Genomic DNA, 16521 nt, shown 5'->3' on the forward strand with positions numbered 1-16521 from the left:
GATTCCCTTGTATGTTATTTGTTGCTTTACCTTGCTGCTTTTAATATTTTTTCTTTGTATTTAATTTTTGATAGTTTGATTAATATGTGTCCTGGCATGTTTCTCCTTGGATTTATCCTATATGGGACTCTCTACGCCTCCTGGACTTGATTAACTATTTCCTTTCCCATGTTAGGGAAGTTTTGAACTATAATTTCTTGAAATATTTTCTCAGTCCCTTTCTGTTTCTCTTCTTCTTCTGGGACCCCTATAGTTCAAATGTTGGTGCCTTTAATGTTGTCCCAGAGGTCTCTGAGACTGTCTTCTATTCTTTTCATTCTTTTTTCTTTATTCTGTTCTGCAGTAGTTATTGCCACTTTTTTATCTTCCAGGTCACTTATCCATTCTTCTGCATCAGTTATTCTGCTATTGATTCCTTCTAGAGAATTTTTAATTTCATTTATTGTGTTTTTCATCATTGTTTGTTTGCTCTTTAGTTCTTCTAGGGCCTTCTTAAACGTTTCTTTTATTTCTATTTCCAAGATTTTGGATCATCTTTACTATCATTACTCTGAATTCTTTTTCAGGTAGACTGCCTATTTCCTCTTCATTTGTTTGATCTGGTGGGTTTTTACCTTGCTCCTTCATCTGCTGTGTATTTCTCTGTCTTCTTATTTTGCTTAACTTACTTACTGTGTTTGGGGTCTCCTTTCTGCAAGCTGCAGGTTCGTAGTTCCCCTTGTTTTTGGTGTGTGTCCCCAGTGGGTAAGGGTCGTTCAGTGTGTTGTGTAGGCTTCCTGGTGGAGGGGACTGGTACCTGTTTTCTGGTGGATGAGGCTGGATTTTGTCTTTCTGGTGGGCCTGACTGCATCCGGTGGTGTGTTTTGGGGTGTCTGTGACCTTATTATGATTTTAGGCAGCCTCTCTGCTAATGGGTGTGTCTGTGTTCCTGTCTTGCTAGTTGTTTGGCATAGGGTGTCCTGCAGTGTAGCTTGCTGGTCGTTGGGTGGAGCTGGATCTTAGCGTTGAGATGGAGATCTCTGAGAGAGCTTTTGCCATTTGATATTACATGGGGCCAGGAGGTCTTTGGTGGACCAATGTCCTGAGCTCGGCCCTGCCACCTCAGAGGCTCAGGGTTGACACCCGGCTGCAGCACCAAGACTATGATTGTGGAGGCTTGGTGATTCCAAAATCTGATATAGTAGGTCAGCAGGTCAGAGACTCTGGGAAGAGTTGCAGCGCAAATGAAGGCTGCTGGCAGAATCCCTTGAATTTGAATTCTAATCATATTTAGGGGTTGGGAGAAGGAATGTGAACTTCCCTGGAGAACTCTAATTTTATCTCACTAAGTCGAAACAGTGAGTTTTAAAGAAAAAATTCACATAAGTAAAATATTTTTTTCCTTTTTAAAAACTTCATTTTTTCACTTTCATGTGTTTGGGCTGGGTTAGTAGTGAATGGAGAGGAAGGGGAAAAAGTCACTGAAAAGATAGTTTTGGAAAGTGAAACAAAGAGGAACTATTTCTATTTTGACTGCTAACAAAAGTCTAGACAAACCATCTATAACTCCTCATTATCTCTGAAGTTACCATTCTGAATATAAAGTGTTAGATACATAAAGATTTAATACACATTCCCTGCTTTGAACTTTCTCTTCCCTTATGTTTTTCTGTGTGAATTTTTGGCTAAGCTTGTTTTTTCCTTAAGGTCTTTTCACATGTATTAAATTTCTGATAGATATTATAGGATGAATTAAAGATAGGTTATGGTTAGAGATTTTATTCCCCTTTTTTAAGAATTGGCCTTTACTTAAAATAACTTATTGATGCCTGTAAATCATTATTTTCTAAATATTTCAGGGAATTTTGTCTTTACAAGCAGAAATAATGTATTGATGTTTTTAAAAAGATCCAAGGGGAACAACATGCAAAGGATTTATTTTTCCTTAGTGAGAAAAAAAAAATTGAAAACAAGAAAATAACATTTACTTCTCAAACACTCTAGTAGGGAATAAGGTTATTATTTAATGTTCATAATGCTATTAAAAACTAAAACAAATGCAAACTACACTTCTTGTCCTTTGAAGTTTACAGCATGTCATGCTGGGCCTTTAGTGTGAACACTGAAATCACGTGCTAAAACACAGCAAACCCATTTTTACTTTTATCCTCAGTTTCCTTATCTGTAAAATTGGGATAAAAATTGGAGGCTGGATATCCTCACAGAGATGTTGTAAGAATGAAACAGGTAATGCATGTGAAAACATGTATTAAACTGTAAAGCACATGTTTTAATTGTCATAATTATTATTTCAATTTTTTTCTAATTTGACACATCAAAGTCAACTTCTAACCATATTCTATGCTACCACCACTACAATCTAAAATAAACAATGTGTAAATATTCTTCCCTTAAAGCAGTTTACCATTCCTCATTTAATATGTTCAAACATATAAAATTTTCTTAGGGTTATGTATATCCAAATTTCTCTCTAGATAGATATGGTTTAAATTCTAATCCAAATAGGTTTTTCTGATTCAGTCTACATAAACAATTGATATTTGTTTTTTTAACGCTCACGTTAGTTTAAGTGCCTAGTCTCTAAAGTGTTTAGGAAATTTTGTTAGAGTTTTCAAAGAATTTAAAGTAGAAAATTAAATTCTATAAAGTTTTACCTAATAATGTCAGTCATTTTCTTCACTCACAAATATTTATTGATCTTGTCTACTCTATTACCCCTTCTATGTGCTAGGGGTAGAACAGTAAAAAAAGTAGGCAATTTCTTGATGTGTTCCTTTTAAAAGGGGTAAATAGCTTCTATAAACTATTGTAGTTACTGATGCTCTGAGTACACTCAAGTTTATAACTGAATGTGTAAGACTTTCTTAGTAATATTATCCTTTCCAGTTTGGCTGTGATTGAATCAGTAATTTTCAGTAAAAAATGATAAAATATATGTTCGCTACTATTTGCATTTTGTTTAAAGGGAATTTGAGTTCATGAGAAAAATCTAGACAAAACCGAAGTTATGATTCTGGTATATTTGATATAATTAGGATTTTTTACATGAAGTATTAACATTTATATGTAAAGTAAGATTTTTTTTTAATGAAAAATAGCATAGGAATATCACCGTTAGAATTCCAACCATGTTATTAACTAAGTATGTGTGTAAATGTGGGTATGCAACTCAACCTAAGTTTTTTTTCTTCTTTAAAATAGGATGAAATTATTTATCAAGACTCTGTGAGGACACAGAGATAGAGATAATGTACATAGCACCTAGCACAATCTTCTGAGCACTAGAGCTTCTAGGTAAATTTGAGTTTACCCTATAGCATGATGGCAAATTCTTCTACTGAAAAGAAAAAAAAATTTTAAAGCTTACATGATTGTAACTCTTAACTATTGAAAAAGTAGAAATTGATAATTTTGTCAAAAATAGAAAAAAAATCATTGCAAGGAAACTGGAATGCTGTTCCTTGAAATAACGTATAATCTAACATCAGTTGATTATACAAAATTATACAACATTCCGTCTGATTTATCTATTAACATTATGTATGTCTCAGTGGTTCCTTATCGCGGGTCTAATGGTACATTGTCTCTCTGAGTTAGTTGAATACTATATTATTGAAGAAACTTAGCGAATATATCTAAGGGATCAAAACCCATAAATACACATTTTGAATCCTCTAATTATCTTCTAAAATTTGCTTCTGATCCACTCCTTTAAATCATCCTCATAAAGTCCTCCATTTCACAAACCTATATACACATCTTCAACACCCACAACCAAATGTTGCCAAGTCCTTGGTCAGGGTAGTGGTTTTGCTGCCTTCATGCCCCAGCTGAGCAAATGAGCTACGTTCCCCAGCTGCTTAGCAAACACTGTTCACAGGCAGCGAGGGGAGGGCCTCAGAAGAAGGAACCAGCTGGCAAACACCCTGCCAAAGGGCAGCTTCCCTTTGCCTCTGTCTTTAATTAAGAGATGGCAATGGGCCCATCACCATGCAGGAGCAGAGAGGCCCAATGACCTCTATTAGAGCAGGGCAATCACAGGCAGAAATGCCAGCTGGCGAATGTGTGAGTCCTGGAAAGCTCTGCCACCTGTGTCTGGCCAAGAGCCATCCAATAAAATGGTGGTATCATTCTGAAGATTCAAAATGAGCTCTGGAAACCTATCAGGACCCCCACCTCAATACATGGTATAAAAGCTCATTATCCTTTTTTTTTTTTCCTTCTTAAAGTGTTAAAAAAAACCCAACCTTTTTGTGTATTTTATTGGTGTGCTCAATAATTTTGCTTGGCAAAAAAGTCTGGGAATTAGTATCTTCTCTGTAAAATGGAAAACATTGACCAAAAGAAGTTAACTTTCCCAAAATAATATATAAGGGTTGCTGCATTAAAAGCATGTAGGTAGGCAACTTGTTATTCATTTATTGAGAATATGAATAGAAGTCATTTTTCCCCAAATCATTTTTTCTTACTTTCAGTTATGCAGATAATAGAATGTATTAATACAGCTTTAAATATTAAATATTAAATGTAAAACCAAATCTTACTGAAATAAATATAATATAAACATGAATTATAAAGAAAATATTTCCACAACATGGATAAAATTAATTAGAATGAACATTAATAGAAAAGGACTCTGCCCCACCACTTGTTGAGTAACTCCTTGTTTTAACAGAAGCAGCAGCTTAAAAGAAAAAAAAAAGATAAATCCTTGCTCCTAATGAATATTATGTGTATGAGACTCATGCATATGCTGGGAAGTAAGAGTAAAAACAATCGAAGGTTACTCATAAGGGGAAAAAAATCAGGACAATTTCCTTAAAGACATAAAAAAGAAAAACAAACTCATTGGTCCAGCTAGTTGCTTCAGGTAAAGAAAAACTATGCAGGAAAACAAGTACTTGTTAAACTTTTAGTCTTCCCGCTGTTGAACTTTATTTCATCTAAGATATGTATATTCAAATATACAGTTTTCATAGTACAGTTATTTTAAAATGTCATTATGCATCTCAACTTCTTTTAAAATCAATTTTAATTACAATAAAAATCTGGAAACTTAAAATGTTTACAAAATAATTCATAAAGATATATATATACATATATATATATATATATATTTGCCTAGCTTTGCATTAGTATGCAGTAATAAAGCTTACAAAAACTTGAAAGAGGAATGTAAACATTAATTTAACCAATTGTTTTCGGATACAGCATGTGTTTAAATTGTAGACTTCTAGCATTGGCAATTCAGTTTGGACCAATACTCCCAGAGAAACGGGAATCAGTGAGGGTATTAATATTATAACATTTTATTTGATTTACCCCATTTTTTTTCAGTAAACACTGTAAACCTTATCGCAGCATAGCTTTGTCTCAGAGATATTTTCTTAGGACACTCTTGGTGAATAATGTATTAAATAATATATTTTTTTCTGAAATATAAGTATCTTCATTTATGTTCCCTAATAATCCACTAGTTACATGTAACGCCACCAGCAAATCATTCCTAGAGACAACTATTTCAAACATGATAATTGAGTTTTTATTTATCTATTTATAAAATGAATATATGAATATTGTATAGACATCCAAAACCTAGAAAGAATGTAGATAACCTCACTCTCCCCCACGTAAACTTGGCTGTTTTGTTCTCTGTTGTATCTTTACACAGGTAATTGTTGAATCAATGATGAAAGAAGCAATTAAAAAATGCTATGAATTGGGACTTCCCTGGTAGCGCAGTGGTTAAGAATCCACCTGCCAATGCAGGGGACCCGGGTTTGAGCCCTGGTCCGGGAAGACCCCACATGCCGCGGAGCAACTAAGCCCGTGCACCACAACTACTGAGCCTGCGCTCTAGAGCCCGTGTGCCACAACTACTGAAGCCTGCGTGCCTAGAGCCCATACTCCGCAACAAGAAGAGCCACAATGAGAAGCCCGCGCACCGCAACAAAGAGTAGCCCCTGCTTGCAGCAACTACAGAAAGCCTGTGCGCAGCAACGAAGAACCAATGCGGCCAAATAAATAAATAAAATTTATTAAAAAAAAAAATCAGGGGTTCCCTGGTGGCGCAGTGGTTGAGAGTCTGCCTGCCAATGCAGGGCACACGGGTTCGAGCCCTGGTCTGGGAAGATCCCACATGCCGCGGAGCAACTGGGCCCATGAGCCACAACTACTGAGCCTGCGCGTCTGGAGCCTGTGCTCCGCAATAAGAGAGGCCACGATAGTGAGAGGCCCGCACACCGCGATGAAGAGTGGCCCCCGCTCGCCGCAACTAGAGAAAGCCCTCGCACAGAAACGAAGACCCAACACAGCCAAAAATAAATAAATAAATTTATAAAAAAAAAAAAAAAATCAGTTGCAAGAAAGTTTTTTTTAAAAATGCTATGAATTACTTCAATGTATTTCAATGTTTTATCTATAATCTTTCATCTATGCATATAAATGGAATGTTGAATTTTTAAGTAACTTTCATTAACAGGATATCAGTATTTCTCATGATACTTTTGCATTAGTATAAATGGGACCATTCATTCCCCCTCTCGTTTCCAATGTTCTACCTTGGACAATTTCTTAGGTATTGCAGAGTAAGTTTTTGAACTTCCACCCTTTTCATTCTTCCCTAAGAGAGAAGGAGCGATGTCTCTGGGAGTTTGGGAGAAGCAACCGGGTAAGTGTGGCTGAGCCCTTCCTTCCCTTCTCTTTTGGGATCTGCTTCTCTGCATTATGTCAGCAATCTTTTTTACTCCTACTTCCATAGGACACATATGTCTGGGCCAGGGTCTCCTATCCACCTCTTAGAGACTAGTTTGGGCACTCATCTATCTTTATCTGGTCTATTAGAACTCAGGTTGTTCTAAGTAGTGTATGCCATTCAGATCTAGTCTGTACAAAAAATCACAGTAAAATAGGGTGGGAGTTGTCACTTCCAACACGGAAGCAACAAGGTGGCTACATATCTAAGCCAAATATTCCAGTCCAGCTTTAGAAATTATAAGTTCATCTTTAGTTTCCACCTGTTTATTCCTTTATCAATAGCTCATTTGGTTGTGGATTCAGAAAAGAGGAAGAGGGATGATTACTGCCTTTAGATTTCGACAACTATTATGGCAAAACATGTGAGAGTGGACCTAGGAGCCAACTCAGTGAAGAAGAGGAAATCAAGCAACTATAGGGAATGTGAAGCATACACTTCCAATTTTATGCCCTCAAATTTTTAAAATAAATTTTATGCTACAGTGTTAGATTTTTGTTATAGATTTTTAAAAATTATACGGTACATATACACCTTACCTGCTTATATTTCCTTAATAGTATAGGTATTATGCAGGGTTACTGGCCATAAGAAAGTGTTTTTCCCTGTGGTACACAGCAGTTACTACTGAAGGTTAACAACTCCAGTGTTTGGGACACTTTGAAAATGTCCTATGACTTCATCTTTTAATGCTGTGAACCCTAGTTTAGCTAATGTTAGACTCTACGGCAGTATCCCGGTGGTGTAAACTATTTGGCAGCAGCAGAACACAAATAAAGTGCTCCCTGTACACTCCCAGCCTTCAAAATCATGACTGCAAGTCAATTGTCATTGATCTACACATAAAATTGCAACACGCTTTTCTACAAATTGGATAGCTGCAGTCGCTAAAATTAAAAAAAAAAAAGAAGAAGAAGAAAGGATATTCTTTATTCTTAATCCCACCTTTTCAAAATATTTGATTTCATACTCCAGGATGATTCCATTGGGGCGATCTGGCTCTTGCCAAGACAAAGAGATGCTGTTTTTTGCAATTTTCCCCTTTTTCACATTGGTGACTGGAGAGGGAGCTGCAGAATAAAGAGTAGCATGATTAACGGAGCCTTGAAATTACACCTGTCTATAATGTATATTGGGCATTCTTGACATGTAGAATAATAAAAATCCCAAATAATTAAATTTTCATTTTACTCGGAAACAATTATACTTTATATACAAGTTTTTACAGATTTTGAAGTGTTCTAAAAAATATAAATCAACTAATATCCTGAGAATTTTCTATAATAAAATTGTAGTCACATAGAATCTTAAGTCTACATTTTCTCTATAAAGTTTAGATACATAAACTATCTTACTTTTTATAGAATAAAGATGTTCTTGATGACCTTATGTATATTCTATATTCCTAAAATTTGCAGACTCTGTATAATATGTCCCATTACAGTAATAATACATAATTATCTATATTACCACATTTTCACGACATTAAAACTCTTTTATAATTTCTTATTTTTGAAATCATATGGGTCTTATAACCACTGAAAATTCATACATTAAATATAGTGGAGTTTTTCTTAAAAATATGCTATTAAATGTGTTAATATATTGAAAACAATAGCAAATAAAAGAGACATTTTCATTTCCATTTCCCCAAATATTTCAATAGAAATCACAATCGCTTATGGTGTTCATTGCTATTTGCCAGTGTCTATTAAGTGACACTGATGAAAATAGAAAAAGGATATGCTATTTTAGGTATATCTGAATATTTTGAATTTGAATTCACACACATATGAATATTTATTTCAACATCCATTTTTATCAATTTGCTGAGACTTGTATAAACTCTGGGTTTGACACCATAAAGAGGTATTGACAAATACTTTTCTTGATATAGATAACCTTTATTTTTGTAGTTTTCAGCTTTTATAGACAACCAAGGAAAAAACCATCCTGGACTACTGAATGGTATATATATATATATATATATATATATATATATTATATATATATACACACACACATATATATGTGTGTGTATGTATAAAGAGATAGAGAAATAATATATAATATGCATATTTTATATGTAAAATATATACATATATACATATTTTATAATGTATATACATTATATTTTTATATATACATTATTTTTATATAATGTATACATATAATAAGATGGAAAAGATGTCATCCATAGTGAGTAGTGTATAACCACAGGCTTAGCCCTATGTGAACAGTATTAGACATCTGGTGAGATTAAAATTTAAAGATATGTTATATACATATACATATATATGTATAGTAGTTCTAACTATTTTAATCTCCAGCGGTGTTCAGACAAAGTAATACACTGTAATTTGTCATGTTTAATTATTTTTTCTACTCCTCTGAAAATGTAATCAAATCAGAGACACCACTTTGAGCAACAGACAGCAAGAACAAAGTTTAGAACTGTTTGGTGAGCCCCATACTAGTGTGACAAGGGGGTGGGGAAGAGGCTCATCATTTAAAAACAGAAGTGAGATCCTGTCACTCCTCTGCACCTCTCTGTCTCACTGCAGAGTGAAACCCAAATGTGCAAATGCATACAAGCATCACTACCGTATGGCTCTCTACATCTCTGACCTCATCATCTCCTGCTACTGTTCTTCAGCAGCTCTACCCAGGCTGGCTGGCTGTAGGCACTTCTGACACACTACTGTCTAAGGATCTTTGTATTTGCATCCTATTATTCAGAGGTGCTTCTCACCCTGACTTCTCCAGGGCTTTCTCCCTGCTCTGGGTTTCTCACTGAGACCTTTCTTGTCTGCTCTCTACCTCAGCCCCCCTCACCTCGCCATGCCTTCTGTTTCTTCAGTGTTTTATTTTTCTCCCTAGTTCTTGAACTTCCACCATCTGATATTCATATCTTAATTCTATATTTGCTTTTTTCAGTTCTCTCAAGTAAAATGTAATTTTTATGAAGGCAGGGATATAGTTTATTTCATTCACAGCTGAATCCCTAGATCTAGAACAGCACCTGGACAGAGAAGGATTTTATAAATATGTATGCAATAAATGACTGGTGGTAAAAAAATCAAATATAGAGAAAACCTTTATTGTTTATTATGTATTATGTCAACAAACTCATCTATGCAACAAGGGTGAAGTGTCTTTCAATAAAATTAAAATAGAGACAGATATACTCTGTAAGAGCAAAATTTGTTAACTAGTGTTTTCTAGTGTTTTATGTACTCATAATAGGGTGATGATGACTTTGGTACTATAAAATGTACTTTTATTCTTTTACTCATAGCACTTTGTGGTATTCAGATTCAGAGGATGCATAATTTCAGCCTTATCTGCTTTTCTTAAACATGTCCAGCTCCACAAATTTTCTGGACTACTACAGAACACATCGTGTGCATACAGAGCTAAAATTGTCTAAAAGAAGTTTTGAAATTGCAGTGTATTTACTTCCACGGAAACTTTACTGGACTGGTGGTTCTCAAAGTCACATTTTGGCATAAGTTCAAAGTCCCTATTGATTCCCTCATGAAGGAAAAGTCATGCCATATTTGGTATTGTGGACAAAGCATTCAGAAGACATGGAAACAAGAAAGAGGAAGCTATAAGTCCCCTAGTTCATCATAGTGTTTGCAGCAAAATAGCAAATTGACTGACAGAAACAGGAACAAAGAATTAAGGAAGACAGTAGAATTTTTTTTAATGTATTTTGTTCAGTAGTGAATATCTTTATGAATTATCTTAAATTATAAACTATACTCACTTTCCCATTACCCTGTATATTTTTTGCATTATACTTTAGTAAAGATCCAGACAAAGACTGTTTAAAGTTCTTCACTCATTTTACTACATTGCAAACATTCTCATTTTGATTGATGTATTTCTTGTAGGTAGCTATCAGTTTTCACTTAATAAATTGATAGTGTTGCCAACTTTCTATTCATAATTGCATTTAACATGTATGCTCCATGAAGGCAGGGATTAATTTGGTTTAGTTCACTGCTATATTCCCAGCACCAGAAAATTACTTGGCATATAGATATTTCATAAATTTTTATTGAACGGAAACATGCATGAATGAATGAATGGGAAATACATACATTATCATGTATCATTCAAAACCGAGTTTGTCTCATCTTACGTGCATATACTGGGATCTTATTATTTGGAGATTTGAGCTTTATTTTAAAGCAATCAATTCTTTAATAAAATAATCAACCATTTCAACATGAAGCTATCAAATAAACATCAACACAGACATAACCAGCCTAAAGTGGAATTCTTTGTTATTTACTTACATCCATCAAAGTTAAGCATAAACTGTATGGCTTTCAAAGACTGTTTGATTTAATAAACACCATTGTTTTCCAACTTGGTTGTCTCAGAGGCTAAATCATACCCTTTAAATCATGGTTCAGAATGGAGGGAGAAGAGGAAACCACTTCTCAGCTCAGAGTAATTCAAGAATAATTTGCTCTGTGACGAGACCATCTCTGCATCGTTTGGGTAAAGCTGATCAAAGTGGGGACACTGACAGTTCCTGGGGACACAATGATGATGTACAAATTGTAAATGGCAGCACTCTTACCCTACTGCAAAGTATTTTACAGAAAATATGTACATTAAAATAACTGTAACCAGACTTGCAATAGCAGGGCATGTTTAATTTATTTCATTCATCTCCCTCACTAATACCTTCTGCTCATTCTTTATCTACTCAACCATTTACCAAGTAAGCCTGGAACAAAATGGGAATTATGACACAGAGCATTGCTGCCTGTAAAACTGCGCTGGATGATGTTACATCATAAAACTATTACCATCCTAGTGTAAGAAGAACAAAAATACTAGGAATCAAGTTGTGAATAGAACAAAATAATTTACATAGCTTCTAAGTTTCACCTTATGTGGAAACATCCCAAATGGTTTTTGTACTGTAGCTTCTATGTTGGAGGTGAACTTTGAATACCACTATAATAAAGCAAGATATTTATCCCTTAGTAACATTTCCCATTATGGGCTAATTTGTCTAATTGAATTTAAAAAACTTAAATCGAGAATGGTTTTATATTTATAGAAAGATTACTAAGGTAGTACAGAGAGATTCCATGTATCCCACACCTAATGTCCTCTATTAGAAACATCTTTAAAAAAAAGTGGATATATATATAGGTATAACTGACTCACTTAGTTGTACCGCAGAAACTAACACAACATTGTAAATCAACTATACTCCGATAAAAATTTTTTAAAAAGATGTTGTAAGATGTTTCCTACAACAGTACAGTACATTTATCACAATTAATGAACCAATATTGATACATTATTATTAATTAAAGTTCATTTTGATTCAGATTTCTTTATTTTTACTTATTATCCTTTTTCTACCCCAGGATCCCACTCAGTATCTGCCCAAATTATTGTCTCTTCAACCTATTTATTTATTTGTTTGTTTGTTTAATCATTTATTTATATTCATGTGGAGTACGGACACATGGGTTTTTTATACTTTAGCTTATAATCTAATACTTTATTTTTTACTCATATTGTTAAAGCTTTGGCCATTGATTACTCTTTCAGTTAGCTCCTATGTCTCTTTGACATACCTCCATCATCCTGGGTTTTTCTGTCTGTTGTTTGTTTTCTACATCACTTTCTTTCCCCCTGGCACTGCAAGACCAGATGCGCTAGGTCCATCTTGTTTATTTACTGTCCTCAATCTTAGAATAAGTAATTTCTCCTAGGAACACTGGTTTCTTTTATTGGAGAATTCCAAGGTCTGGATAAGTGTGCTCCTTGCTACTGGGATTTTGCTTCTTGGCCCTCTCAGCTGGCAAAGCCAGGAAATAAATTGGTGTATGTTAACCTGTGTATATCTGTAAACATTTCTAAATATAACTATATGTGTACATATATATGTTAAGCTAAACATAAGTATAAACTGATGTCACCAACTCTAATCAGTTATCACACAGATTATTCTAGCTTCTTCACCCTAACTTATCTGTAACCTCCTACTTCAACAGTGGCTCCCACCATCTGCCATCCACTTACTTAATTGTTTAATTCCAGTATATATGTCTAGTGGTTAAAGAATTGCCAATCTGTGTCTGTTTGACTTATTGATAATTATGTAATGTAGAAGTCTCTAACATCTCAATGGCACAAGCAATGACATACAAAAGTCTGCTTTTATGTAAAACAGCATATCATCCTAACTTTTCAAATACAGAAGCTAGTTTAGGGCACAGTGTCCTTAGATGGGAAGGGATGCCATGACACAGACAGCTTTGAAGTCAAGCAGAATTGGCTTCAAATCCTTTGGCAACCAGCCATCTCTTAGCTGAGTGATTCTGTTTAAGTTCCTTAACCACTATGAATGTAAATTCTATCTTTAAAATAAGAACAATGATACCAACTTTTTATAAGACTGCAGTCTGATTCTGTATTACAGTATAGGTATAGGGTAGGTACCAATTAAATACTGTTTGTATTAATAGTTTTAAAATATGAGACAATTGTTTAGGAAGACTTCAATAATAGATTCTCTCTAACTCCTTAATCCTTTCAACCTTTCATCAATCAAAATTATATGTAGCCTCTTCTCTAAACTTGACACTGTTCTAAATGTTGGGTGGGTGAGATCAAAAGGCAAAGTACCTATACAGATAAGATATTTAATTTTCAACATCCAGTGGATTTCACAACTCTACATAAATAAATAGTTATAGGTAAACTTCCTTCATCATCACAGATTTTTTTAAAGACCTAAAAGTGTTGAATTTTTAATTGCTAATTAAATGACTAATAATTCACTTAATATAGATTGATGTCTGTCTCATTATTCAAAAGAAAGTTATCATGATGAAAACATGAAACTTAATTGTGTTAAATGGAATAAGAAAATACCATTTATCAGTCCCTGTACACAATGCTATTTGTGTAGACAAAAATAAACTATAGATAGACTCAAGTATTGGTTACTTATATTTAAAGAAAACAAATAATACATCTCTATGTATCAATATTTGACCTATCCACATAAAATTTGACTCTTAAAGCACTGAGAAAGATAAATAAGGTAATATTGAAATCTTTTCAGTCTGTGACAATCCACAAATGTGTTAAAACTTTCTCAGATGGCACTTCTTTTACTTTCCTCCAAAGGCCCCTCCACATGAGTAATGTATTAGTTTATTTATATACAAGCTTTAAAAATACATGTATCTTATATTTAATTCCATAGGTCAAAATCTGGCCAAGTGGATTGTCAATATCTGCCAGTTGGAAGCTCCCACTCATCTCTGCCACGCACAGTTCATCATATTTAGGTGTTTCTTGTTACCCAGATGGGTCTGGGACAGTGTTTTTTAAAAATACAGATTATTAGGCTTCACTCCAGGAAATTCTGACTCAGGAGGTCAGAATGGGCCAAGGATTCTGTGTTTATAATAAACACTCCAGCTGAATTATTTTTTCAGTAATTTTGGGAAATATTGAAGGCAACCATACTAGGATCAGTTCTTTTAACAAAATTATACAAACCTGGAAACCTGAGGCAAGAAACTGTATCAGTGTTGTTTTGTGAACTGTTGACTTCTTAAACCTTTGGCTCACTCTAACTGCCTTGTTATCTTGATGTCTGATACCATATTTGCCTTTCTTCATTTGGGAATTGTTTCTTTTTATATTTTCCTGACCCATTAGTACTTTTTTGGTAAACTGATTTGTTTCTTCATTCAAGCAATCTGTTTTAGTCCGACCAGACTATAATCTCCATAAAATTAGAAAACTCTTGTGCCTTTTTCACTATTGTCTGCTTAGTTTTTAGAACAGTTTCTGGATGATCCTAGGCACACACAAATTTTGATAAGAGGTGAATAAACACTTATCCACATGCTATTACAATAGATTTTCTAGAGTTTTAAAATGAGGTCATACAGTATGTATTCTTTTTGGTTGGATTAATAAGGGACATGAGTAAACTTGCTGAGAGAAATGGATATGATTGCTGTCTTATTTTTAGTGATGTTTCACAGGTATATAGATATGCTAAAACTTACCAAGTTGTACACTTTATGTGCAGTTTATTGTATATCAATTATACACCAATAAAGACACTAAAGTGTATGTGCATGTGTGGGTTTGAAGTGAAAAGCATATGTGCCCAATGCCCCCCCAAGACTATTTATCAAAATTTGAATTAGTTAGAAAAGTGTAATAAAATAATATTGAAAGTTTTAATTTTGGGAAAAATTTGAATCTATTTTTATAGGTTAGCTATAATTGAAATTTAGTGGCTTTAATAAAAATTCTATATGGATAATTACTTCTTTGCTGCTTAGGTAGACTGAAATAAATATTATAAAAATTAATGACTACAATCTCTTGTTACAGACTTGATATTTTTGTCTTTGTATTGTACCATACTCTGCTGATACAATATAAATGAAAGTTGTAAATGTATATCAAGCTATAATAGAGTCTTAACTTAAAATCAATTTTAAGGAAAATAAATGGTAAATGTTTAAATCAATTCATGAGAAATGGCAGGAAGATAAAATAAAATAGAAAGAAGTGTGACCAAAATTATGTTGTCTAGGTGTCTGATGCAAACTGACACTATATCATCATCTATCCTCACATTATGAACAAGCATTTGGAATACTGTGTTTACTTGAATTTTCCCTATATGTGAATTTTCACTTATTTTCTTTCTAAAAGAAAACACCTTTTAGTCTCACTATTAGCAAAATTTCCACATTTTTTAAAAAGGTAGAATCATCTAAATATTTTACATTATCTGATTTTTACATTACCATAACACTTCTATTTCTTTATATAATTTTAGACCATCTTTTGAAAAATTTCTACCCCAAGGTAAAAAGCAAAAAATGATTTTATTTATATGGTAGTGTACTTAGTGAGGGCAGGGACAATTCCTTAATTGTATGGTTTCCTTCCAAGTGCAAAGTGCTGACTGAAATGGACCGAACTGACATGGCAGCAATTACCAAAGGAATGGTTAAGAATGTCTATATATAAAAGAGCTGTCTGTTGGGCTCAATTCATCCTGGAAGACTTTTAAAAGTTTGTGTTTTTTTTTTTAAACTGAAGTTATTTAAAAATTTGTTTGATCCTGATCTTGCATTTGTACCATCAGTTGGACAGTAATTTCCCCATCGTTGGTCACTTTGTTCCATTTCTGTTTTTACAATTAGGTGGGGAAATCATAAACATATTTAGCGCTCCCCCCCAAATCTCAGTTTTAGCTAATGTTACTATTATTATTACTATTAAAAATATGATCTATGGAGAGTAATTTGTCAGCAATTGCCTTATATATTAAGCCAAAGTTTGGACATAATTTTACTTCTGCGTACATGTACATGTGTATGTGTGTGGGTTTATGTAGTTTAATGAAATGTAGATACATCCTTATTTCATTATATTTTTATATATGTATATATAAAATGTGTATATTTATATATATACATATTTCTACATCTATATCTGTATATATAATATATATACATATATGTATACATAAATAGCAAGAGAGTAATGTGCATCTTTTGTATAGCTGGTTTAATGAAACTACATATAATGACTACTCTGCTATACTTGCTTTTGAGTACATATATATCATTTGAACGTAAGAAAACAAGCAATTAGATTTCCTAAAGTAAATGAGAAATGCAGTTGCTGAATTAAATAATAAACATATCTGAAATTGTCAAAATGGAAAAGTGGGGCAG

The 16521-nt window shown here is 33.6% G+C and overlaps 1 protein-coding gene across 5 annotated transcripts in view; it reads right to left on the reverse strand.

Moving 5' to 3' along the window:
- Positions 1 to 16521, reverse strand: part of EPHA5 (EPH receptor A5) — a 336719-nt gene that overhangs the window by 111325 nt on the left and 208873 nt on the right. For all 5 annotated transcript variants that reach the window (XM_061191418.1, XM_061191415.1, XM_061191417.1 and 2 more), the window contains exon 6: positions 7700 to 7824. In XM_061191418.1, coding sequence (XP_061047401.1) covers positions 7700 to 7824 — 125 coding nt within the window. The remainder of the gene's footprint in view (positions 1 to 7699; positions 7825 to 16521) is intronic.

This window comes from Eubalaena glacialis, chromosome 5 (assembly GCF_028564815.1).
Source record: "Eubalaena glacialis isolate mEubGla1 chromosome 5, mEubGla1.1.hap2.+ XY, whole genome shotgun sequence".
Lineage (NCBI taxonomy): Eukaryota > Metazoa > Chordata > Mammalia > Artiodactyla > Balaenidae > Eubalaena > Eubalaena glacialis.